At 44.6% G+C, this 26,288-nt stretch overlaps 1 protein-coding gene across 1 annotated transcript in view; it reads right to left on the bottom strand.

Annotated features, from left to right (window-relative positions):
• WDR35 (WD repeat domain 35) overlaps positions 1 to 26,288 on the bottom strand; it is a 531,383-nt gene that overhangs the window by 84,924 nt on the left and 420,171 nt on the right. Inside the window, exon 25 of the mRNA XM_086926288.1 lies at positions 15,338 to 15,478. Within this exon, the coding sequence (XP_086782414.1) occupies positions 15,338 to 15,478 (141 nt within the window). The remainder of the gene's footprint in view (positions 1 to 15,337; positions 15,479 to 26,288) is intronic.

Genomic DNA, 26,288 nt, shown 5'->3' with positions numbered 1-26,288 from the left:
CAGGAGATGTCATCCTATAGGTCAGCTAGTTCAAAGTGCCACCATAAGTATCACAGGTAGCAAATGGTTCAGGCAACCACTGAATATGACAACCCTGATCCCCCAGGAATCGTGGTAACAGATCTAGAACCCCTTTTCTCAGTCACTAGTGCTCTCTTTCCCCTCAGAGAAATATACACGGAATACACAGTGGGGCGTTTTCAATATTTATTGAACTAACGTGATCCTTGTATGACATATATGTTCTGCAATGATCAATAGACAGAAGCAGATGAGTTATTAGACGTATTAAGACAGTGAACAGAATGAAAAGTCCCACCATCTGCTAAAACTATGTATATATGCAAGCATACAAAACAATACAGAAATCTGGCGTACTCCTACTATGCATCCCCTAATCTAAGTGTCTAGGGTGTGTATGTGTATTCTGCCAAGAATCACCGTACTGGAGGATCCAACCCCCGTTACCTGAAGGTAAAGAATGTAGCTCCCCGTTGTGGTCACAAGCTGGACACCCCTCATCGAGATATCAGCAACCTGCTGGGCAGAAGCATCAGCATGTACAGACCTCGCCACGGACAGCAAAGCACTCCTCTGCCAACACCCAGAAACTGATGTTTATTTATAACAAAAGGCATCCTTCCCTTGGGGCGAGATACTGCCATTGTTATAAATAGCTCTGTCGCCATATCTACAAGAAAATAATCACTGTTGCGCAATGTATGTATAGACCTTGCACATGTTGTGTCAAGGTTTCATGATAGTGTGCTTGAGAACTTGGTTTGTAAGCATGTATAGTTCCCTAGAACCTTAATTGTGTGGCAAAGGTCATTGCGTGAGAGTGAAGGCAACTTTAGGAAGACACTTGTGTACATGTAAAAATTGCAGTGTTTCCCTCTAGGCCTAACTGAGACACATGGCATCATGGCTGCATTTGGAATAGGCTCAGATTTGAGGCCTCGGTCAGCAGCCACTACAAGAATCTTACAGCACTGGCCAGGGTTACCCACTGCTTTTATTGTCTGATGTGTATTTGTAAAGTGCACTGTCACCCCAAGGGTATCCTGGCACTGAGCAGGTATGTGTGTCTTGCCCTGTGGTAGGTTTGTTAATTAAAAAGCCAAGTTCAGCTTCTTGCGGAATTCAAGTAGGGAGGAGGAGGCGCTGATGTGAAGTGGTAGGCTATTCCACACTTTAGGAGTGATGTAAGAGAATACCTGTCATTCTGGCCTGGTTCTGTGTATGCATGGCATGTGTGCGAGTAGGAGTACTGCGGAGCAGAGGTGTGTGGGTAGTTGCTGGAAGGAGATTTGACTGTTCAGGGAGGTGGGTCTTAAGTTGTGTAGAGCCTTAAATGTGTGTCTGTAGCCTGCGTGGTTGTGTATCGGAAGCCAATGGAGCTCCCTTAAGTGTGGTGTGATGTGAGTTCTGTGTGGAAGGTTGAGGATGAGTCTGGCTTTCTGGCGACTATGGCATGAGTGACAGTTTTTTTTAGAGTTGCTTGGGAGCCATTTGAAGATCTTCCTTAGCATCTTCAGGGTGGGAAAGCAGGAAGTAGTGATGGCGTTGACTTATGCAGCATGTCCAGTTTACCGTTGATGCATATTCTGAGGTTCCCGGCATGGGTGCTGGGTGTGGGTTCATGTTCAGCTTATCGCCAGTTGGGGTCCTATGGTGAGGTGTTTCCGAAGATCACTACTTCTGTGTCTCGACAGTGTTGAACTTTAAATCCACTCAACGTAACTGTACTGCATGTTAATATAATCTGATTGAGATATCAGGAAATTCTGATAGTGATAATCTGTCTTTGTTAATAATTCCTCCAGAATGCCAAATAAATCAGTATAACCTCACTCTTTCAAGATCAACATAGCAACCCATGTTTTCGTCTTGTAGCTAATTAATTGCATCCTGCTTTTTTAGAAGCTTGAAAATCAAGTATTGAAAAGCTCAATTTCAGAAGCAACTGACATTGTACTCATATCAATTCCAAAGTTTCTTTAATATTCACTGTTGACCCTCTCTGCCTCTCCACACCCTTTGCCTTCACCCTACTGTTTTTTTACCTCATTTTTGTTTGCTTTTTTGACTACACTCATTAGTGCTAAAGTGCTTGTGATCTCTTCTCTAAACATGTTAAAACTGACCCTAGTAAAGTAGTACTACATGTACCATGGGCCTGTAAATTAAATGCTACTAGTGGGTCTGCAAGACTTTTTGCTATATACAAAGTAGCAATTTAAACATGTCAGGCCTGCCACTGCAGCTTGTGTGTGCAATTTCAAAAATAAAATATTGATCTGGCAAAAAAAAAAAAACGATTTGCAAGGCCTAAATCTTCTTTTTTAGGTTGAGCCTTGACAGCGCTTGCGCTGTCTGCAAGACCTGTTGTATCTCTTCTGTGGGGGGTTGGCACACTCACTGATTGTCATTGGTTATTATTTGTGGTATTCAGAAATCATGGCTTGTTATAAGTGTATTTGTGTAAATGTCTATCCTTTGTGTGATGAGTTCCCTCCCCAGCGATTTCACTAAGAGAATATTTTTGCTGGCCATCACACTGTACAGCGTGTCATAGCCTCTCCTCCCTCCTCCCGTCTGGCTACTGCATTGTTTATAGGTGGTATCTCCGTCTCTCACTCTCCCCCTGCCATTCCACCACCGCCTCACAACACTGTTGTCCTTCCCCACCACAACCCCTCGCTCTGAGGTTGCTGATCGCATTTCCAAATTTAAGGCAGTTTTGTTTGTTCACCGTTCGCACCCGTGACTCACTCGACACCCCAACCCTGCTTGCCCGCCCCAACTCTACTCCGAGGTATGTGGCCTGCACCAGCTCTGTTTTATCTTGATAAGGCGTGTCCTTGGTGGGACCCGGATGTAGACTGACTTGTCTCTGGTGCGTGCATTCCCAGCTGCACCAACCAGAGCGGCACCAAACACGTAAAGTTGGTGGGTGATAAAGAGCGCATTCTCCACGGCTAGGGTGCGGGCCAGACCTTGCAAACGAGGTGGTCACAGTGCCTGTTGTGAGCATTGCACAAGTAATCCCCAGTAAATCCATCTATGAAACAAAAACATGCAAACAAATTCTCACAGTTCAGTCTGTGAAATTGTTGCAGCTTTCTGACGCCATCATACCAGAGTGAGGCATTTTTCATTATTCGCCATTCAATTTCTTTGACGAATCGTGTTTTGCTGCAGTGTCTGGGAAAATAAATTGAGAACGTTTAAATGACAGAGGTTTGACAAATTTCCCATTTCCTTCCATAACCGAGCACATTTTCTTTACTTTCTGCTTTACATGGGAAGCTGCACTGAAATTTCATGAAGGTGAGATCATCCTTTATTTGTTGGAGGGCAACATAACATGTGAATCTTTGAATAGACTGAAGACAAGCTGAAGCAGGCATGGCGGAGGCTAGGCCAGGAGGTGGAGAGGGGGCAGGAGGAGCTAGCAGCTGACAAGCACAGGTAGGACAAGGGCCGTAGACTTCCACGTATACTAACTCAATGCAGCATTTTCAGTCAGACTTTTCCCTCCTGGCCCCCCAAAATGGTCTTTGTACCACAGATTTCTATAGCCACGAGTAAAATGTCCTAACTGTAGTAAATAGGGCTATTGAATCAAAGAGAATCTCTGGATGGATCATGACACTCGTCGCATCGGAGAGGAAATAAAATGAATGCTAAAGGGCTGTGTGAGGTAAAGCGCCCCTTTGTGACCTGCTGCAGGTAGAGCTGGTCTGTGCTCCTAGAGCCCCTGAGCAAAATTACATTTGGCACCCTTCATGCGCCTCATCCCATTCCCTCTCCTCTCTCCCCAAGGTATTCCCTTTAACCTTTTATAATTGCTATATTAAACAGGAGTTGCTGTTAGGCTCAGTGTTTGATTTGTTAAAAAAACAAGTGCAATTGGCCAAAATTATTAAAACGAGGCACTTTTGTTTTTAAAAAATACATGAAACAAGTGGCATGAGTGAAGCAACTAATTCAGGGCCATTTACTATTTAGATGCATTGGGGCAGATTTACAAGCCACTTGCGCCACTTTTGCGTCATTTTTAACATAGGAAAAAATGACGCAAAAGTGGCACAAGGGGCTTGTAAATAAGCCCCATTGTTTTTAGGTTGAGCTTCGACAGAGCTGCTTATGGCAAAGCGTAGGCAGAAGGGCAGAGCCAGGACTTTGTTTGTATTACTTTTATTAGACCGCTGAAAATGCAATAAAACCAGTGCCTCATGAACATTGGCACAATCGGCTTCCTTTACACATTAACAATGTGAAGTGAGTGACAAGGCAGACATCTGTGGGGGCGTGGACCGCTGGAGAGCAGTCCGCTCCAGAGTGGGCACCAGGCAGGGAGGGGTGAAGGGATGTGAGAGCAGGCAAGGATTTTGGAGAACATGGGGTTAAAACAAAGATCAGCCCTAACAAAGGGGTGGGAGAAGCAAAGGCGCAATAAGTAAATCTGAAAAACAAGCAGAACATCAGGGTCGTAAGCGTCAATCTTCTCCCCAGCGCTTTTTGAACCACATAACAGCATGTTTGTGGAAACTAACAGGTACATGCATCAATCTCGGCATTTGCGATTCCTTAATTGCGATTTTTAAGGAATCGCAATTAAGGAATTGCAAATGCCTATGCATTAAGAAATCGCTAAATAAATTGCGATTCCTTAGAATTCCTTAATTGCGATTAGCATTTTGCGAATCGCAATTAAGGAATCCCTTCCCATTCATTCCTATGGGCCTAGAGGCCCATAGGAATGAATGGGAAGACAATCTCAATTTGCGAATCGCAATTAGCTAATCGCAAATTGAGATAGCGATTTCAAGGGTGCAGGGGTGTCCAAAGGACACCCTGTTGCACCCCTGAAATCAAACAATGCACATATGTTGTGTACACACATGCCCTAAGGGCATGTGTGTGCACAACATGAAAGTTAAAAAAATGCACAAAATTGCATATTTTTAACATTTCGCAAAATTACCATGAGGTCCAACCTCATGGTAATTTTTTCTCTCTAATTGCGAAATCGCAATTTCTTTCAGTTTCATGCATTGCTTTTAAGGAATCGCAAAATTGCGATTCCTTAAAAGCAATCGCACTTTAAAAAAATCGCAAAAATAGCGATTTCTTCTCTTTTAGGATGATGCATCCCAAATAGTGATTTGGGAATCGCAAACGGCCGAATTTTGCGATTCGCACCGTTTGCGATTCCTAAATCACTTGATGCATGTGCCTGTAAGTGTGTGTGCTTTCATCACAAATTTCATTTTTGCGAATACATGCCAGCTGCTCCCCTGGAGCATGTTAAATAACAGCAGAAGGCAATGATGTGATTGCCTGCACATAGCAGGGGCAAGCTTAAAAGACGGGGGAGCCCTGAGGCTCTTTACTTGCGTGTCTGGTGAGGGGTAGCCATGGTCGGACTGGGACCGAAAATAGGCATGGCCACCAAAATAAAAGTGGCCCCCATTAGTGAATTCGATATCTAAAAAGTGAACCATGTTTTCAAATTGGTGCAGTTTTTAACTTGTAAAGACACACTGTATATGTGTTTTTCTATGTATGGAAGACTGCGTGAATTTGAGCTTGCTGCAGGCAATGTTTGTTTTAATAACAGGGAAAGCAACAACAAAAGCCTGTCCAGCAGGCACACAAACGGCTAAAAAAATGGGCCATACACTGATCAGTCTGAAAACCCGTCGGGCAATGCTTGATAGCCCTTCAGGCCAGGCTAGACTCTTACCATCTGCTTTCACAAGCTGTGATGCAACCGTGAGGGGCACTCACTCTTGAGCAGTGTAGGAAATGGCCATCTTGTGCAACAAGCTAGAGCTCTGTATAAGTGCACTTCACCAACTTCTTTCTGATCCTCTTCCCCTGTCTTTCTCCCTACTCCTCTCTATCTTCTCTACTCCACTTACTTGTCTTGCAGGCATAAGCACCTTACCTCAGTGTCTCACTACTGCTCCCTCCCCCCTTGGTAGGTAATAGACATTACCATTTACAACGCCAATAACTTTACCTCAAAAAAATGTGAGACCTATTGTATTTCCAATGCTTGTCAATATATATCAGTCACCCCTAGGCTAGGCCATAAAAAGCCTACAGGGCAGGGAGCAGTGCATTAAAAAAGTTGGACATGTACTTCTAAGTTTTACATGTCCTAGTAGTGAACAACTCAAATTCATTTTTGGCTCCTGCAAGGCCTAACTCTCCAGTAGGATATCACTGCAATACCTTATTGTATTTAATAAGGGATACCTTTCAATTGCGAGCAGATAGGAATGTTGAGTTTGGTCTCTAAAGAATTGTACTATAACTAACAATTCTGAGATTGTCCAAATCATTTGTTGCCGGCAGCCAGTATTGTGGGTCGCCTGACTAGGTGTAGCTGGCACTTGGTCTCTGTGTATTGCTCCTAGACAGTTAGGCAAATGGTGAATAGGTGTTGACAGGATGGGCCATCTCTGACTTAATGAGGGGGTGGAGCTGTCACCTACTACACTTGCACATCACAAAGACTGCTTTAACACACTTGCAAAGAGTTTCACACTAGTCTTTTGTGCCCCCATAGAGGCTAGAGGCAGGAAATTCCAGACACCAATGGGGAACGGGTGGGGGGTGAAGGGGCTCTAGAAGCTGCCTCCACTTCAAAGTGGGCACCAGGTATAAGTAGTAGACAGTCAGACCTAACACTTTAGTACACCTCTGGACCTGTGGAAGACTCAGAAAGACTGCTGTGCTGCTCTGCTGCTGCAAGGACTGCTACTCTGCCAATCTGCTACCTGAGTGAGAAGGACTGGACCTACATCTTGAACCCAGGACCACCAGAGTGACACCAAGTGCTAGTTGCTGGCCTCTTGATCAGAGACTCAGGGCAGAAAAGGTTCCAACCACCCTGTATCCCACACCTGGACTCTGTCCGCTGGGAGTCTTGCCTTCCCTCCCAAGTGGCAACGCCCAGTCCTGGACCCTTGGAAATTGGCCTGAAGGTGTTCTGACAGCCCAGCTATGGTCCAAGCAGAAACAATGCAGAGTGATGCATCACAGCTTTGCATCGGAACTCCTGCTGCGTAACTCATTTCTGACAAGGGCCTCGCAGCTCCTCGGAACCACTGCTGCTCAGCACATCCCCAAAGCAGGACCCCGTATCACTGCTCTTCAGATCCATCATTGTTCGATGCGTCATTGATGCAGGACATTGCATGGCAGCCCGGAATCAACGTGGCACATCCTCGACACAGGAACCTTGCAACGTTCCGCAACTGGAATTTAAGATACTTTGTTTAGCGGGTCTAATGTGGTCCCTGTAACCGGCCTGCGCTCCATTGCACTCAACTTGATCTTGTGACTTTGTCCCGATCTGGCACGACCAGATAACCACAGTTGGCCCTTTGTGCTTGTAAGCACTACTTTTAATTAACTCTTTTACTTTACATATCTTCGGTTCTACTAATTGGATTTGTCTTGTTTTGGTGTCAAATAATTTATTAATGCCTACCCATTTTTTCTAAATTGGTGTGGGAGTTTTCTTGTGTTGCGTGTTTACTTTATTATTCTTTGTATTTTGCGTAAACACTTTACACATTGAGGGTTAAGTACAGGTTAATTTGGGGTGTGCTATTTTTTACCCTGAAAAGAACTGTTGTTGCTGCTTGGGGAGGTGTCACCCCTCTCAGCCAGTAACCCAATATCCTACAATCCCATACACAGACCATTGCAGGAATGAGAGGAAATTGGTAACATCATGAAGAGTGTTTTTTTCATAATCAAAATTGCATGCAATGTGTATTATTTCTCAGTTTGATCATTTTAAATATAGTGTCATTTTCATTAAAAACAAATTAGTAAAGAGTGATTGCAACTCATTTTTCATACATGGACATTGTCCCAAACTATGACTTTGTTAACACTGGTCTGTAGGCTCTTATTCCTTATTACTCTGGGTGTATCTGGTCGACTAGTAACTGCTAAGATAGCCGTTAACACACATATTTGTGTGCCACAGTTCCAGTAATGTGTATGCAAGCACATGTAAGACACGACACGCACAATCACTGTTGTTAATGTTTTCATACTGTTGACTTAGGAAAAAGCTGAAGGCCTTTATAAAGGAAGGGAGAGTAAGGTCTAGGAATAAGAATCACCATGAAGGCAACTTTATCCTACACTTGCGCTGAAGCTCTCTCCCATTCCCTACCTATGGCTGGGTTCCAAAGCAAGTGACAACAAGAAAGCAAGGAGGACAAAGGCAGCATTGTGCTTTTTAGGTCTTAGTAAACAGGTTGCAGATAACTTTTGGCAAACGAACAAGTTACTTACGTTCGGTAATGCTTTTTCTGGTGGATACAATATCTGCCTGTGGATTCCTCACCTTTTGAATACCCACTACGCCAGCATTCAGCGTAAATTATTTTCCTAGCTCTCCCACGTCGACGAGGACGTCATAATAGCACAGCTCTGCTCGCGACTCCGTATGACGTCATCGGACTCATAAGGAGACCTCGTTGGTGTGCTGACGTCAGTTCCACCCATTTTTTCCATGCCTTCGGGGCAAATGGGTGGACCGACACATTTTCACACGTATACAAAATATATATATATATATATATATATATATATATATATATATATATATATATATATATATATATATATATATACATATATATATATATACGAATGCAAGCACACATAGTATAATTGCATGGAAAAAGGGCAACAGACCAAGCATTTCCCACTATTAAAGTGTTAGCATGAAAAAGCATATTAAAAATATTCATGTCAAACTGTTAAAGCATTTTTGGTAGAAACAGGTGGAAAACAGGGAGGCGGTGGGAGAGTGAGGAATCCACAGGCAGATACTGTATCCACCAGAAAAAGCGTTACCGAAGGTAAGTAGCTTGTACTTCTGATGGATACATCTGCCTGTGGATTCCTCACCTTTTGAATAGAATCCCATAGCCGTACCTCTCACGGAGGAGGGTGGCCACCTGACTAGACCAAAAAATCTTGAAGAACAGAACATGTAAAATGGCCGTCCCTCCTAACCTCCGAATCCAAGCAGTAATGCTTCACAAAAGTATGGAGGGAGGCCCAAGTTCCTACCTTACAAATATCAATAACAGGAGCACCTCTAGCCAAAGCAGAAGAAGATGACTTAGCTCTGGTAGAATGAGCTCTGATACCTTCAGGCGGGTCCTTCTTGGACAAGGCGTAGCAGATATTGATGCACAAGATGATCCACCTGGAGAGAGTCCGCTTGTGCACAAGCCTTGCCTTTCATTCGCCCAACGTAGCCCACAAAGAGTTGATCGTCCAGCCTCAGATCCTTTGTTCTGTCCAAATAAAAACGGACAGCTCTCTTAGGATCCAAACGATGAAGTCTCTCCTCTTCCTTGGAAGGGTGAGGGGGAGGATAGAAGGTAGGTAAGGTATTGGACTGTCCCAAATGGAAAGGAGTAACCACCTTAGGAAGGAAAGCAGCCCTGGTCCTAAGAACCAACTTATCTTCATGAATGGGCAAGAATGGAGGTTTAGAACTAAGAACCTGAAGCTCACTTACCCTCCTGGCCGAGGTAATGGCAATCAAGAAAACCGTTTTAAAAGAGAGAAGCCTCAAAGGACAACTATGAAGAGGCTCAAATGCAGAACCCATCAGAAAAGTAAGATCAAGATTTAAACCCGACAGAGGTATAATGAAAGGAGAGGGAGGAAACGTATTTGTAAGGCCCTCAATAAACTTCATAACTACAGGAGATTTGAATAAAGATGGCTGATCCGGCAAACAAATAAAAGCCGACAAATAACCTTTAACTGTAGCCACGGCACAACCCTGCTGGTCCAAGGAAAGAGAAAAACATAGCACACGAGACAAACACGCCTTCAAAGGACCAATGGACCTCTCTCCATTCCATTTCACAAATTTGGATCACCTGGAAGAATACACAAATTTGGTGGAGTGTCTCCTGGATGATAAAATAACATCCACCACATCCAGTGGGAGAGAGAAAAAACTCAGGTTGCCCCATTCAATCTCCAGGCATGAAGGTGCAGACTCTGGAGGTGGGGGTGTAGAACCTGCCCTTACGATTGCGAGAGGAGGTCTGCCCTGAAAGAGAGACGGAGGGGAGGGTGCGATGAGAGGTGAAGAAGATCTGTGTACCACACCCTTCTTGGCCAATCCGGGGTGATCAATATGACTTGGGCCCGGTCTTGGCGAATCTTCCTCAGAACTTGAGGAATCAAGGGTATGGGAGGAAAAGCGTAAAGGAGTTGCGGGCTCCAATCGAAATGCATCCCCCAGCGCTACAAGCATCGGATACTGCAGACTGCAGAACAATGGGCAGTGCGCGTTCTCGTTAGTGGCAAATAGGTCTAACCGAGGAGACCCCCACATCTCAAAGATGTGAAGCCGCCATTCGTGCTCTGGCCGAGTAATGCCGAATGATACTCTCTGCATGAACATTCAGCACACCGTCTAGATGATTTGCAAACACACAAATCTGATGTCCCTGAGTCCAGGACCAGAGTCGCAGAGCCTCTACACCTCCCTGTTTGTTAATATACCACATCGTGGTAGTGTTGTCCGTCAGGACCTGAACTGACTGATCGCAAAGGAAAGGAAGGAAAGCTTTCAGTGCCAAACATATCGCCCACAATTCCAGAAGGTTGATGTGAAGCAAGCTTTCATCTGGAGACCAAAGACCTTTGACCTCCAGATTCCGCAGATGAGCACCACACCCTAGAGTGGAGGCATCCATGATCCGGCGGAGGAGTCTGAAAAGGCTTTCCCTGAGACAGAATGCCTTGCACACCCCACCAAGTCAGTTCCACTGCAGCGTCTCTGGAGATTCTGACCTTCTCCCAGAGATCTCCATTGTGTTGATACCACCGCCTGCGGAGGCACCTTTGGAGTGCCCTCATGTGCCAGCGTGCATGACTGACCAACAGTATGCAGGAAGCAAACAGACCGAGCAGACGCAGAACCTTCAGGACTGGAAAAACAGCTCCATCCTGAAACAAAGGAATCATCTCCTGAATGTCGAGAATCCTCTGCGGAGGCGGGAATGCCAGACACACAATAGTGTACAGTATTGCCCCTATGAACAGGCTGTGCTGAGAAGGCACCAGGTGAGATTTTGGTACATTTATTGAGAAACCCAAGTTGAACAACAGTTGAGTTGTTGCTTGCAAGTGGCGCAACACCAACTCCGGAGACTCTACTTTCAACAGTCAGTCATCCAAGTAGAAGAAAACAAGAACCCCTGACCTTCCGGGATGTGCTGCTAGCACCGCCATCACCTTCGTAAAGACTTGAGGTGCGTAAGTCAGACCGAACCAGAGGACCGCAAACTGGTAGTGTTGCGATCCTACCGTGAACCAGAGATACTTCTGATGCGACTTCAGGATGGGAAGATGAAAATACGCATCCTGCAGATCGATGGACACCATCCAGTCTTACTTTTGCAGCTCAAGAAGAACCTTAGCCAAGGTCAACATTTTGAACTTTTCCTGTCTGAGGTAAAGATTCAAAACCCTGAGGTCCAGGATCGGTCTCCACCGACTGTCCTTTTTGGGTATCAGGAAATACAGGGGGTAGTAGCACCCCTGACCCCTTTCCTGCTCTGGAACCACTTCTATCACTCCTTTCTGTAGCAAGACAAGAACCTCCTCCTGCAAAAGCAGCAAGTGGTCCTGAACACCAACCCTGGCGAGGAGGGTAAGGAGGAGGAAATTCAAAAAAAGGGAGGGTGTACCCATTATCTACAAGATTCAAAACCCAACGATCTGAAGTAATTGATTTCCAATCTTGTAGAAGGTGGGACACCCGATCTCCTACCGGAAGAACAAGCTCTAAGATGGGGGATCTAGAGCTGCTTTCCTGAGACACCAACGGTGGGGGGAGGAGAAGAGGAGGAGGAGGAGGGCTGCTGCAGAGCGGCTCCTCGAAAACGGCCTCTATCCTTGCCCCTGTACAATTTATACAATGGGTTCTGCTATTGTTGACTCTGCTGAGGTTGCTGACGACCACGAAAGGATGTCGCCCTTCCAAAACCTCTATACCGCTTGTAGCCGTATCCTCTAGACTGCGTTTGAAGGTCCAAAGATCTTGCAGTCACCCTGCTATCTATAAAGAATTGTAAGGCAGAGTCAGCCTTAGTGCCAAACAGTCTCGTACCATCAAAGGGCAAAATCCAACAGGGTTGCCTGAACATCAGGAGAAAATCTAGATGATCTTAGCCAAGCTTGTCTCCTAGTTGCCACAGAAGATCCCATTACTCCTGCCACTGAGTCAGCTATATCCAAACCTGACTTAAAGGGCAGCAGCCTGAGAGTCAGAAAGTGCCTCAAGGAAATTAATCTGATCATCCATAAGAGCATGAATATATCTTCCAAGCAAACAGATAGCAGATGAAAATACTTTTTTTGCCGCCTGCTTCATCTTTTTAGAATCTCTATCCCCCGGGATGGTAGGGAAGGAACCAGATGACTGTTTTGAGCAAGAAGCTTGGACCACCAAGCTTTCAGGTGATGGATGAGTAGGCAGAAATGCAGGGTCCCTAGGAGCTGGCTTGTACCTCCTTGCAATAGACCTGGAAACGGCTGGAGCAGTCAAGGGTCTTTGCCAAACTTCCAAAATAGGTTCTGTCAAAGCCTCATTGAAGGGCAGAAGAGGCACAGAGACTTTAGAAGAAATATTAAGAACCTCAGTTAGAATGTTAGACTTTATCTCAGCTGAAGGTAATTGCAGGTCAAGCAACTCAGATGCTTTCCTTACAACTACATGATAAGGAGCAATATCCTGTGAAATCCCAGCCTTTGGAGATGAGAGGTCCCATTCCAGGGAAGTATCCAACCCACTGTCCTCCTGTAATCCTTCAAATTCGTCAACAGAGTCGACATTTTCTCCCTCCTCCTGTTCTTGTCTATATTCCTCTTCTTCAAGCAGTCTCTGCGCATCCCTCCAAGAGCGCTGCTTCAGAATCAGCGTCGGCGGCGCCAGATGCGGCGCCGGTGAAAACGGCATCCGTGTCGATGGAGGACCTTCAGGATCAAGCCTCAGCGTCGATCAAATCTGAGGTAAAGTCCACAATCTCTTCATCTTCATCTTCTGATACACCACGAATAATCACGTTGTGCATATCCAGGTTGCCAGCTCTTTCTAATCACAATAGGCACCCGGCTGGATCCCTTGTGAGTATTCTCTCTATCTTTTGTTTCACTTTATTGGTGGTGCACACCTTTCACGAAGCTGCGCAATCCCCTTGACAGATGTTCCTAAACCTTTAGGTACTGATGACACCCTACAACGCACACAGGGTCAAAACGCAGTCAACAGCTAATTAAAGTGAACCATTTCAATCAACTCTGACCAATTCGTACAGTAGTTGAGAATATTGTTAAATAATTGATGGTCGACTTTAAATATTGTGGAAACCAAGCTTTAAATGTCACAAATTTGTCACTCATGTTTTAAGGTTCCATTAACACAAGGGACACAGAGCACTATTGTTTTTTCTTTTCTGTACATAATACGTAGACTTTTTGAATGATTGAAAATAATCACTGTCGAGAGAAAAAAAAAGCCACAAGAAAGGCATGGATGTAGGAGGGAGGGGGAACAATGGGGGAAGCATCCACCGATTTCTCGAATTAACATGTGCTCGTGCAGAAAGGGAGGGGCATATTTAAAAGTTATACATTACGTGAAAGCATGCTGCAAATACCGTAACAAAATAAAATGGCCCCTATTGCTAAAGTTGGCGTCCCACCAAGGCTCTTTAGATCAATTAAGCAAAGAGTTCCCCCCAAGGGCTAATGCAAGCTATACAGTAATGACACAGTAAAATGTCCAGTCCTGATGGGAGGTTACAACAGAAGACAGGGAGGTACTAAGGAGGGACTAATAAGCCTATTAACAAATCAAAAACCAACATTTAGAAAGGACAGCCACAGCAGCCAATTGAAAAGATGGGCGGAGAGAGGGCAAAGCTTGAAGTCCATACCTGAATACAGCATGCCTCGCAGAGCAGTGCATGCGTTGCCCAGGCTCGACCTAAGAAGGTGGTAGGATGTATACAAATCCTGTGTTCAGTCCAGAGATAAGCACAATACCCTCTTCTTGTTCAAATTATGCATTTTCCTTTCAGCCATGGAGAACTTACGATGTGGTAAAAATGTCTGGAGAACAATCTTATCATTCGGATAGAACTCCAAAAGTACACTCAGTATGAAGGAGCAATAAGTACAGAGAACCACCATAGTCTGTATGAAACATCTTAAGAGTTTGTGAAGTGCAAATAGTTTTGAGTGCTCTTACATGCCTGGCCTGTTTTAAGTCAAAGAAGACAATCCTTTTGAAAGGTTCATGCATCAGCCTGGCTAGGATCAGGTTTAGATCCCAATTGTGAGTTGTCTTACCAGAGGGGACAAGTACATTAAAATCGCTACATGCCTTCTGACAAACTTACTTGGTATGGTGGTCTCTCCAGACCTGTTTCAGTAGCCTTTTAAGGCTGAGATGCAGGTATTGCAAGTATCCACCTGCACTCCCGCTTTAGCCATCACATCAACTTGTCCACTGAGCATCTGAGCGGGTTGATATTCTTCAGTTGTGCCTTCTGACAGAACCACAGTCATTTGCTCTAATACTAAATTTTGGAGGAGAGCTTTCATCCATCTACAAGGACCATCAGATTGTCTGCAGAGAGGTCATGATTTCCAAAAATCATGAGCTTAAGCTGATGGTAGGGAGGGATGTAACTCTCGCCTTCCACAGGAGGTCTCTCTTTTTTGGGTGGCTGATATGGTCCTCCTGAAGGAGAAGAAGTATGTCCAAACACCACATGTATGAATTTGTATTGTCAGACCCTGGATAGCGAGCAACCAACACCTAAAGAAGGATGGGAGTCCTCAGCATTACCCTCTGTGGAGGCGGAAAGACGTTTGTCATTCTAGAGTCCAGGAAGTGTGCTCCAGGAAAAGGCTGTTACAGAAAGATGTTAAGTGAAGTGATTTTATTCTATGTTTTCCTGGCTAATTCCCTGGATGATTAAAATAGGCATTTTGATACATGGTGTACCATGTGATTTTGTCTTTTTATGCTGTGACATTACCTATGTTAAATTGATACGGTGTGATGCTTTTGATGACACTGAACATTTAACATTGTCAGTATATCTGTAAACATGGATTAACACTTCTGTCACCTTTGTAAATCTCTGACAAAAGTAGTATAAGGAGTGATACATGGAAAGTACACATAGAATATAACAACAGATGTGAACATACAACATATTTTGAAAAGTTTAGTAAGTCATACCTCTGATTGCTTCCCTTTTATCTTTCCTTTTTGAGTGTTTTTAACTTGTTTATGATATTGTTCAATAAGTAAAGCTGCCAGCACATACAGCTTTTTCACAAGTAAAGGCTTAGTTCGTTTTTTGGCCTCTTCATCTGCAATCTTAAAAACAAATGTACACATAGAGAAAGTTTACATGACACCCACTCATATTCATACAGAAATGTATTTTTTGCCCCAGTTCCCATAAGCTGACATGCTTAAACATTGCTCTAGCGCCACCTTAAATTGTGTAATTTGTTTCAGGACACAACTGGGAAGCAATCACAGTTTCATCCCCTTTTTTTTTTTTTTTTACTGTTCACCCGTTTAGCTGTATGGCAGAAAGTAATTCAAAAAGGCACTTTTCAATCACTTACAGGATTAAAAAAAACACATGGCAAATTCAAAAGGTCTAACTAATTTACCTTCAGTAACATTATTTCTGGTGGATATAAAATCTTCCTATAGTGTCCTCACCTTATGAATTATCCTTCACGGCTTCATTCTGGTCTGCAAGAGCTTTTCCCCAGCAAGAACTTTGCAGCACCACGCAACTTCAGCAATGGCTACACCTTCAGACATTACAGTAAAAGAGTATGTTGAGCACCAACCGCCATGCTGGTGTCAGTTTATGGTATATTTTCTATATGCCAATAAAGTGTGCCGAGAGGCACCAAGAAGAGAAACAATGACAGATACAACAAATACATGTTTGGGAAAGACACAGAACTAACCTTCTGGTGAGTGCGGAGGCCAGTGAGGAATCTGAGGGAAGATTATGTATCCATCGGAAATATTATTAAGGAAGGTATGTGCCAGTTTTTTCTGACAAATACATCTTTCTATATGTTCATCTCATTATGAATCGTTCCCAAAGCAATACGTCCCTGGAAAGGAGTAGTGTCAGTTAACCAAGGAAGTCAATCCAATACTGCTCAAGCAAAGTACCCATCAATGTGTGCCTAAGGTTTGCGCCAATACTGCTTGGCAAAGGTAAGCAAGGATTATCTGGTAGATGATGTCAACCAAGACGTCTCTAAAGAGAGAGCTGTGGAAGTAGCTGGTTAAATGGGCACAAATGTCCTCTGTATGATCTTTCTTGGCCAGGCTGTTGCAGATCTTGGTACAGAGGATAGCCCAAAGCCAAATAGTGTGGTTGGTCAACATCTTGCCCATTTGAACTTTGGCAACACCCACACAGCGCTGGTCCTCTAATCTGTCCTGTCACTTGCAATCAATGCAGTAGGGCACTGTATGGTGGACTTCCTTCCTGACTGACCGGAAGTAAGAAGTGGGGATACCTCCCTTTTCTTCTTCAATCTGTGCGTTAGCAGTTGGTGTCCCCCAAAGTTCGGCACTCAGCCCTGCTTATCTTACACCCTTGGCGGTGTTAGACGAAACTTTGGGGGCAAAGGTAATATCTTTTGCCAACGAGACCCAGCTGCTTTTCAATGTGATGGAGGATTTATTAAACCTCTTCAATGTGTCTTCAATGGCTGTCCACCAACCAACTAAAATGGAATACCAGACATAATGTAGGTTTTGTTGTTTGCCCCTCTTCTGCCAGACATTTGGGAGACGTTCAGGACTTAGGATGCTCCCCCCCCCCCCCCCCACCCACCCCGGGCATTAACAGAGTTCGGTAAAGAATTTAGGAATTTAATTGGACATTGCCCTCACCTTCCAAACACAAATTCATTCACTGGCTGGCTCCAAACAACAGCCCGACCAGGATCTCGGCTCAAGGCAAGGATGCCTTTTGTCATAAATCAAATCAAATCAAAATGAACAGCTCCTGTTTTAAGTTGTTAAGATCCTTGAAAAAATTCCTACCTCGTCTATCTGTTGAAGCCAAGATGAACAAGTTTCTTACTTTCGGTAACGCATTATCTGGTATAGACCCTATCTAGGTGCAGATTCCTTGCCGTTGAATTTCCCAGGCGTGAGGCTGGAGCTGGAAACTTTTGCTGTGCAATACCCCTTGCACGCACCATTGGGTGGCTCTATTCGGCTCAGCGTGACATCGTGGCGTCGGTTATGACGTTGCAGTACCTATACAGGCGCCGCCCAGGCACGCGGACACTGGTACGTTTCATTTTTTCCATGCCAGAAGGGCAGAGCCACAAAGTAACAGACGCAGTCATGTGCAAAACTAGAGCCCTGAAAAGGGGAGCAACCCTAGCCCTACAACATTAGTCCACAAAGCAGGGAGGCATGGGTGGGGCTGTAAGGAATCTGCAGCTAGATAGAATCTTGTTATGTTGGAATCTTACCTGTTTGTAAGATTCTCCTCACGCTCTGTTATTTCCTTGTGTTCCTTGTGGAACTTCTGGTACACGACACTCGATAGCTGACAGTTGTCCTGCGCTTTCGAGGTGGTCGGATGCCAGGTTGCTTTCTGCTATTAAACTTACCTGAACAAGGCCAACGTTTCCTGCATTCTGCTTTCTCCGCCGTAAGAAGCATCACAACATTTTTGGCGACGCTTTCCTGATGCTTGGATTCATCTAACTCGGCTCACCGTATTTCCCTGCTGATCTCCGATGTGTAAAGCAACCTGGTGATCACTCGACGTTTTCCTCAGCGCTGTCTTGGTCTTCGGCTGTCTTCGCCTGGTCCGCTGATTGTCTTCCTTCAATTTCGAGTGACTTATCGACCTCAAAGGTACTGTTTCTTAAGGTTTTATTCATTGCGCTTGTCGAACACCCAACGTTCCAAGCCATTCCGTTATCCCACGTCATTGCACCGCATCTGACGCATCTGCAACGCATTTGACGTTCTGCGTGTTGACGTTGCCACGTCTTGTGACGCCCTTGCTGCTCGTCACTGAAGCGCATCGTCAGTCACCATTGTTACGTCTTTGGGAACGAACGCTCTGCTGCCTCCCATACCTTACTTTGCGTTCACGTCAGCTTCTCACCGTAGCTCTTCTCGACGTTCCACTCGTCTTTGTGACGTCAACCTACCTTGAAGTAATTCCCCTGATTCCGAGTGGCCACGGTGATTTGCTCTTCTACGTGCAGACACTTTCACGGTGATTTGCACACCCACATTTTCAAGTTTGCAGCTTAATTTCTTTTCTTTCGTTTTTAAGAATTTGTTTCTTGCCTCTTGCTTCATTATGGCCTCAAATATTGTTATGCCTCCTATGTTTCTGTCCTCTCCAGGCACACCATTAATAGATTGGGAGGACTGGGTTGAAATGCTAGACAACTACATTACTGCGCTTGATGGGAAAAATTTTCACCCTGAAAGGAAAAAAGCGCTTTTATTAAGCACATTGGGTAATGAAGGTCAAAGAGTGTTTAAGTATTTACCGGTTGCTCTAGGTCCCAATGGTCAACCCATGGATGACGCTTATAGAGAGGCTCTCAAAAGACTTGAGACTAGGTTTGCAAAAGAGGTCAACTTAGTCATGGCAAGGTACCGTTTTTATACCCATCCGCAAGCTGAAAATGAAACTATTGATGAATTTGTTTCCAGGTTACGTGAACTTTCCATCAAATGTCGTTTCGGTAACATGACTGATGAGCTAGTTCGCGACCAGCTCATAGTACAATGTCGTCACAGGAAAATTCAGGAAAGGTTATGGGCTGCAAAGGATCCTTCCTTAAAAGATGCGATACACATGGCAAAAGTCATCGAGGAGTCTCAGAAGTGTATCAAGGAATTAGAACGTAGAGATAGAAGTTCCTCACAAATTGGGAGTGTCGAATATGATGATTGTGTAGAAGGTTATGAAATTAATGCTGTTTCTAAACGTTTTAACAAGATTAACCCTAACAGTTTTCCTTCCAGGGTCAAGAGTAAAGAATGTTGGCGTTGTGGAAGCCAATTCCATTCAGGTGATTTCAAGAAGTGTTATGCTGTAGACCAGACTTGTAGGAAATGTGGTCGCAAAGGTCATTATCTTAGAATGTGCAAACAGGGCGAGAGTCTCGATAAAACCAAATCACCCGAAACTTTTGACAAACTCAAGTCTAAGGTGAATGTCATTAACGATAGAGTTTTAGTAATTCAACAACTTGATTGTGATTTGGTCAGTACCACATTTGATTCTCCCAGATTAACAAGACCTTCCGCTCTATTTACTATATGTGGTCAAGACGTTGTACTTATGGTTGATTCTGGCTCTTTGTTCACCATAATTCCAGAGTCCACCTTTTCTTCGTTATGGCACAATGTTTCTCTGGTTGAAAAAGATATTGATCCAGTTGGATATCAAGGCAAACCTATTGAAGTTCTGGGGTACATGTTTGGTGTCATTGCATTTAAATCCAGGAGTGTCAACGGGAAAGTGTATATAGCCAGAGAAGGTCCTCCAATTTTGGGGTGGATGCACCAGTTCGATTTAAATATTGTGATTAATCCCAACTCACCTGATGTGGTTATGTCAATTGAAAACGACGTTCAAGTTAAGGACATTTTGAATGCTGCCCATAGAGTATTTGTCGATAAATTAGGGTGTGTTAAGGATTATTTTCACAAAATTGTTTTGAAGCCCAATGCTTCTCCTGTGCAACATAAACTTAGAAGAGTACCTCTTTCTGTTAGGCAGGGTCTGAAGGATTTATTGCATGACATGTTGACTACTAAAGTCATTGAACCTGTTGAAGCTTCGCCCTGGATTTCGCCCGTTGTAATCACTTTGAAATCCGATGGCCGGTTGAGATTCTGCATTGACCTCAGGTCTCTCAACCAAGAGATTATTACAGACACTTTTCCCCTTCCCAATATCAATGAGTTGTTACAATCTGTGGGGGGGGGTAGATTCTTCTCAAAGATCGATCTGAGGAGTGCTTACCACCAAATCAGATTACACCCTGACTCCAAACCACTGACTGCTTTCATTACCACCGAGGGTACCTTCCAGTTCACTCGCATGCCGTTTGGCCTCGCCTCGGCTGCCAGTGTTTTTCAACGAATGATGTCTAACATGCTTAAGGGTCTGTCTGGGGTTGTCTACTTTCAAGACAACATTCTTGTATCTGGGAAAAGTGTGAATGATCACAATTTAGCTTTACGTCAAGCTCTTTTCAAACTAGAAGACACTGGTTTAACTGTTAATAAGGATAAGTGTGTTTTTTTGACTGAAAGCATTGAGTATTTAGGCTACACTATCTCCGCTGGTGGCATTGCCCCAAAAAAGAATCTTTTACTTGCCATCAGTCAAGCCCCAGCACCTAGTGATAGAGACCAGCTTCGATCCTTCTTAGGATTAGTCGAATATTATTCGAAATTTGTTAAAAGTTTTGCTAGTTTGTCCGAACCTTTGAGATTGTTGTTGAGAAAGGGCAATAAGTTTATTTGGGAGAAAGCGCAAGAAGTCTCCTTTCAACAGATTAAGGAAAATATCTGCAACGCAGGTATTCTAGCCCCCTTTGATCCTGTGTGCAAATCTTTCTTGACTGTAGATGCCAGTCTTACTGGTATTGGTGTAGTGTTTTCACAACTCCAACATGGTTTTGAGAAAACCATCGCCTTCGCTTCTAGAACTCTTACCCAAGCCGAGAGGAATTACTCGGTCATTGAACGAGAAGCTCTGGCTGCTGCATGGAGTGTGGAGTATTTTCGCGTATACTTGTGGGGTGTGCAGTTTGTTTTGCGAACCGACCACAAGCCACTTTTGAAGATTTTGTCGGGTGGTGGTGCTGGCAAAGGTTCTGCTCGTCTTGCAAGATTTGCTGCCAGATTACAGGAATATTCATACGAAATTGTTTTTATCCAAGGTTGGAAAAATGTCCAGGCAGATTGTCTGTCTCGCTTGTCTGTTGATTGGAGGTTGGTTGATCAGGATCTTGAAAAGTGCAACGTGGATGAGGCTGTTGCTGTGGTTGTGGATGTGTGTGAATCTTCTGTCGGTGCCTTTTCTCAGGACCAGTGGTTGTCTGAAATGAAGAAGGATTCTACCTTGCAAGAAGTAATTTCACTCATTAAGCGAGGTGCTCCTAGGGAAAGTATGTTGCCTGTCGCTGTCAGGCCCTTTTGGAAACTCTTAGATGAGTTGTCTCTTTCAGGTTCTGAGATCATAATGAGGGGCGATCGTTTCGTGCCACCTGTCGGCCTGAGATTACATATCTTCAAGCTAGCCCACTTAGGACATCTGGGTCAGGGCATGACTATCAGGAGGATAAAGCAAGAGTTTTGGTGGCCAGGTATGGATGATGTGATTCGTGGTTGGGTGGAGAATTGTTCCTTCTGCAAGGAGAGCGAGAAAAGGCTGAAAGTTGGTTTACAGGCCAGTCAAGGTCATATTTCGGACCCTGGTAAGCCCTGGTGTAATCTGTGTTTGGATTTCATTGGCCCCCTTTCTGGGCTACCTGTTGACATGCGTTTTGCTGCCGTAATCGTTGACGTCCACTCTAAATGGTTGTGTGTGGAGTTTCTTAGAGATATCAGCACCAGGTCAACCATTCAAGTGCTTGAGAATCTGTTTTCCTTAGAAGGTTTCCCTAACATGGTCTTGACTGACAACGGCACCCAGTTAACCTCTGGTGAAATGAGATGTTTTTTTGAGAAATGTGGCGTCAAGCACTCTCGTACTTCTTTATACAACCCCATGGGAAATGGTATGGTCGAGAGGTCCAACCGTCTCATAAAAGGTACCCTTCAACTTGCTTTAGCCAATAACTTAGATCCCAGACGGTTGGTTCAGGACATGCTTTGGTCATACAGGACTACCCTTCACAGTGTCACTCATCTGTCCCCGTTCCAAGTCATGCGTGGGCGATCCCCTGGTTCTAGAACGGTTCCTGCTTGGTTAAAGGATTGGGTTCTGTCTGATGGCGCGAGTTCTCCTGTAGTTGTTTCTGGGAAAATTGCTGTTGGTGATTGGGTCAAAGTCAAATCCGGCAGAACTAAGGCTGGTCTGCACAAGTTTAAGGGCCCTTTCCGTGTTGTTTCCCTCAACAAGTTTTCTCTCATCCTGGAAGGTGGTGATAGGTGGAACCTTAGAAATGTCGCTCTTTATCAGAAGGCTGGTTCGTTTCATCATACCCCTGCTTCCAGGAGTGAGGGCTGTTCTGGTGTTATGTTCATGCCTGATTCTGATTTCAGTGACTCTGTCACCCATGAGACTGCTTATGATTCTGGTTCCTCTGGTTCTGGTGCCTGTGGGTCTGCATGTGATCCCCCCACCCTCCCTTCTCCGAGTCTGAGTTTGCCTCTTGGACGTAGAGTGCATAAGTCTCCTGCTTACCTCAATGATTATGTCACTTCTTAACTTGTTTTTTTTTTCCTCCAGCGAAGTGGGATGGATTCTGTATGATTTCATTTTAATGTTTAATTTCATTTTAATGTTTATCTCTGTTTCTGTTTTTTTTTTTTTTCTTTCCTAGGAAATAGGATGTGTTATGTTGGAATCTTACCTGTTTGTAAGATTCTCCTCACGCTCTGTTATTTCCTTGTGTTCCTTGTGGAACTTCTGGTACACGACACTCGATAGCTGACAGTTGTCCTGCGCTTTCGAGGTGGTCGGATGCCAGGTTGCTTTCTGCTATTAAACTTACCTGAACAAGGCCAACGTTTCCTGCATTCTGCTTTCTCCGCCGTAAGAAGCATCACAACAAATCTCTACCACATAACGCGTTTCCGAAGGTAAGTAACTTGTTCATCTGACAGAGACTCCTAGCTGCAAGTTCCTTACCTTTGAATTAAGATACCCAAACTATACCATCCCGGCCGTGGGTGTGGACCAATACGACAACTACGCGGTCCTATAGGACCGAACAGACAAAATGTCCGTCCCTGCGGACCTGACTGTCCAGGCAGAAGTGCTTGGCAAACTTGTGCAAAGATGCCTATATTGCTGCCTGACAGATATCTAGTACTAGGATACCCCGAGCCAAGGCTGTAGTCGCAGCCTTTCCCCTAGTGGAATGGGCCCTTAAACCCTAAAGCAGATTTTAATGCAGAGAACGACCCAGTGGTAGATGGTGCTTTTCTGCACTGCCCTTCCATTCTTAGCTACTACGTACCCCACAAAGAGTTGGTCGTCCGCCCGGAACTCTTTTGTGCAGTCAAGGTAGAACGGCAACGCTCTTTTTGGGTCCAAGCCGTGGAGACGCTCCTCTTCCTCAGAGGGATGCGGGGGAGCAAAGAAGGTGGGCAGCATGATGGGTTGACCCAGATGGAAAGGGGTCACAACCTTTGGCAAGAATGAAGCACGGGTGCGAAGCACCACTTTGTCCAGAAAATACATCAAGTAGGGATGTGTGCAAGATAACGCCTGCAACTTACTCAACTTCGGGGCAGATGTAATCGCCACTAAAGAAGATTGTTTTGATAGTAAGCAGCCGGAAGGGACGAAAACAAGTTACTTACCTGTAACTTCAGTTATCCAGTATTGGTATCTTTCATAGATTCACATGCCTGAATCATTCCCCGTCGTCGAGGCGGGAGTCCCACGGTAAATAAAAAAGCAGTGCCAAAAGCACTTTGCAGTAGTAGGCTCTAGAAAAAAGGCCTGAGGCCTATATTATAGTAGCCTATCTACCTCATTATGCTAAAAGACCCAAAGTCTTTGCTCCAACCAATCAGCTCACAGCACCCTCTAGAACCTTCCCTGCAGAGCCAGCTCTCCTCAGATTTTCGTAGCACAAGTGGGAACAAGTATCCCAAACTTAGAGAACTGACTCTCCGGGGAGGAGGGTGGGTTGCATGTGAATCTATGAAAGATACCAATACTGGATAACTGAAGTTACAGGTAAGTAACTTGTTTTCTTATCCAGTATTGGGGTATCTTTCATAGATTCACATGCCTGAATCAGAATAGCAAGCAGTAAGCCAGGCAAAGTCGGTTGCGGATGGTGGGAGACTTATTGCAGTGCACCCCCATGAATGTATCGTCAACAACCAACAAACGCTTAGAGATTGAACTATTACTACATCATGTTCAAGTTCAACATTGACATTACGCATTTTCTTTCTGGAAAGAAATCTTAGGCATATACAACAAAAACACAACATGTTAAATGCTTCCAAATATATAAATACAATCTAATAAATGCATGTACTTTATATGAAATAAGTGAACATCAGTACCTGAACATACTCCTTATGGAAACAGGTGACGTAAAACAGCTTGACCTACTGCCGCATCATCCTGATTTGCTGATTGTAGGCAGTAGTGTCTTGTAAACGTGTGGACATTCTTCCATGTCGCAGCACGGCAAATGTTCTCAAGCGTCACTCCTGCAAATAAAGCCGCAGACGCTGCTACAGCTCTTGTGGAGTGAGATCGAACAGACCTTGTCAATGGTCGATTAGCCTTGACGTGGCAGAATTGAATCGCGGATGCGATCCATCTTGAAATTGTGGCTTTAGTGACCGCTTTCCCCAAAGTATTTTGACCATAAGCCACAAACAGTTGATCTGATCTTCTCAAAGTCTTGGTTCTCTGAAGATAGAATTTTAAGCATCGCTTGATGTCTAAAGAATGCAATGTCTTTTCAGCCGGGGTTCACGGGTTTGGAAAGAAAACTTTGAGCTTGACAGGTTCATTTAAATGAAACTGGGAAGGCACTTTCGGTATGAATGTTGGATTTGTTCGTAAAGTGACATAGTCCTGGGAGAAATGCAAAAAGGGCTCCTTTATAGTGAAAGCTTGAATTTCTCCCACTCTTCTTGCGGAAGTTAGCGCCAATAATAAAGCAACCTTCCATGTTAAGAACTTTAGGTCGGCTCTATGGATAAGTTCGAACGGATGTTTCATCAGTTGTGATAGAACCGTGTTGAGCTCCCATTCCGGTGGTGAGGGCTTGACTGGTGGATAAGCCCGGAACAGACCTCTCATAAATTGCTTGATTAGCGATGAAGAGCAGAGTGACTGAGAATTGGTCCTCTTTCTGTACCTGGATAAGGCCGCTAAGTGGACCTTTATTGATGAAAAAGAAAGGCCAGACTGCGCTAAGTGTAACAAATAGGGCAATATCTTTTCCGCCGGTGCCTCTATAGGGTGCAAAGCACTAGAGATGCACCATGCGCAAAAACGCTTCCACTTGAGACGATAAGTCTTTAATGTACTCTGGGCTCTTGCCTTCTCTAGAATGTCCCGGCATTCCTGAGGAATTTGAAGATGCTCAAATTCTAAGAAGTTAGGAGCCATGCGTGCAATTTCAGTGATTGAGGATCTGGGTGAAGTACTTGACCCTCGTTGCGTGACAGTAGCTTCGGAATTACCCGCAGCTTGATAGGTGGCTCCTGAGAAAGTAGCATGAGTTCCTGAAACCAATACTGGCGAGGCCACTTGGGAGCAATGAGGAGAAGGCGACAACTCTCCACTTTCATTTTGCGCACCACTCGTGGAATCAGAGGGATCGGAGGAAAAGCGTATGCATATGTCCCTGACCATCGCATCGAAAGGGCATTCCCCCTTGACCCCTGTTGAGGATATCTGCTGGCGTAGTACCGGCATTTCTTGTTCTGTTGGGTCGCAAATAGGTCCAACCTGGGTTTGCCCCATCTCTGAAACACATAGTTCAACTGGCCGTTGTCCAGTTCCCACTCGTGGCACTCTGACAAAGTTCTGCTCAGTTTGTCTGCCAAGGTGTTGTAGAGGCCTCTGACATGCTCCACTTTGAGGGTTATGTTGTGAACTGTTAACCATTTCCATAGCTCTTGGGCTTGTTTGGATAGTGTTGCCGATCTCGTTCCCCCCTGCTTGTTGATATAAAACATGCTTGTGGTGTTGTCCGTTCTGACTAAGACCGAGGATCCCACTATCCTGGGGAGGAACGCTTGAAGAGACAGACAAATGGCTCTCAGCTCTAGGCTGTTGATGTGGCATCTCTTGTCTTGCTGAGACCATCTTCCCTGCACTTGCAGTTCCTGGAGGTGACCACCCCAACCCTCCATGGACGCATCCGTTGTCAGAATAAAATCCGGAGGATTCTGCAAGAATGAAAGCCCCTGTTCCAGATTGCTGATCTGA

This window comes from Lissotriton vulgaris, chromosome 6, assembly GCF_964263255.1.
Source record: "Lissotriton vulgaris chromosome 6, aLisVul1.2, whole genome shotgun sequence".
NCBI classification, from domain to species: domain Eukaryota; kingdom Metazoa; phylum Chordata; class Amphibia; order Caudata; family Salamandridae; genus Lissotriton; species Lissotriton vulgaris.
Note: the sequence above shows the minus strand (reverse complement) of the source record. Positions and strands in the feature narration are given on the sequence as shown.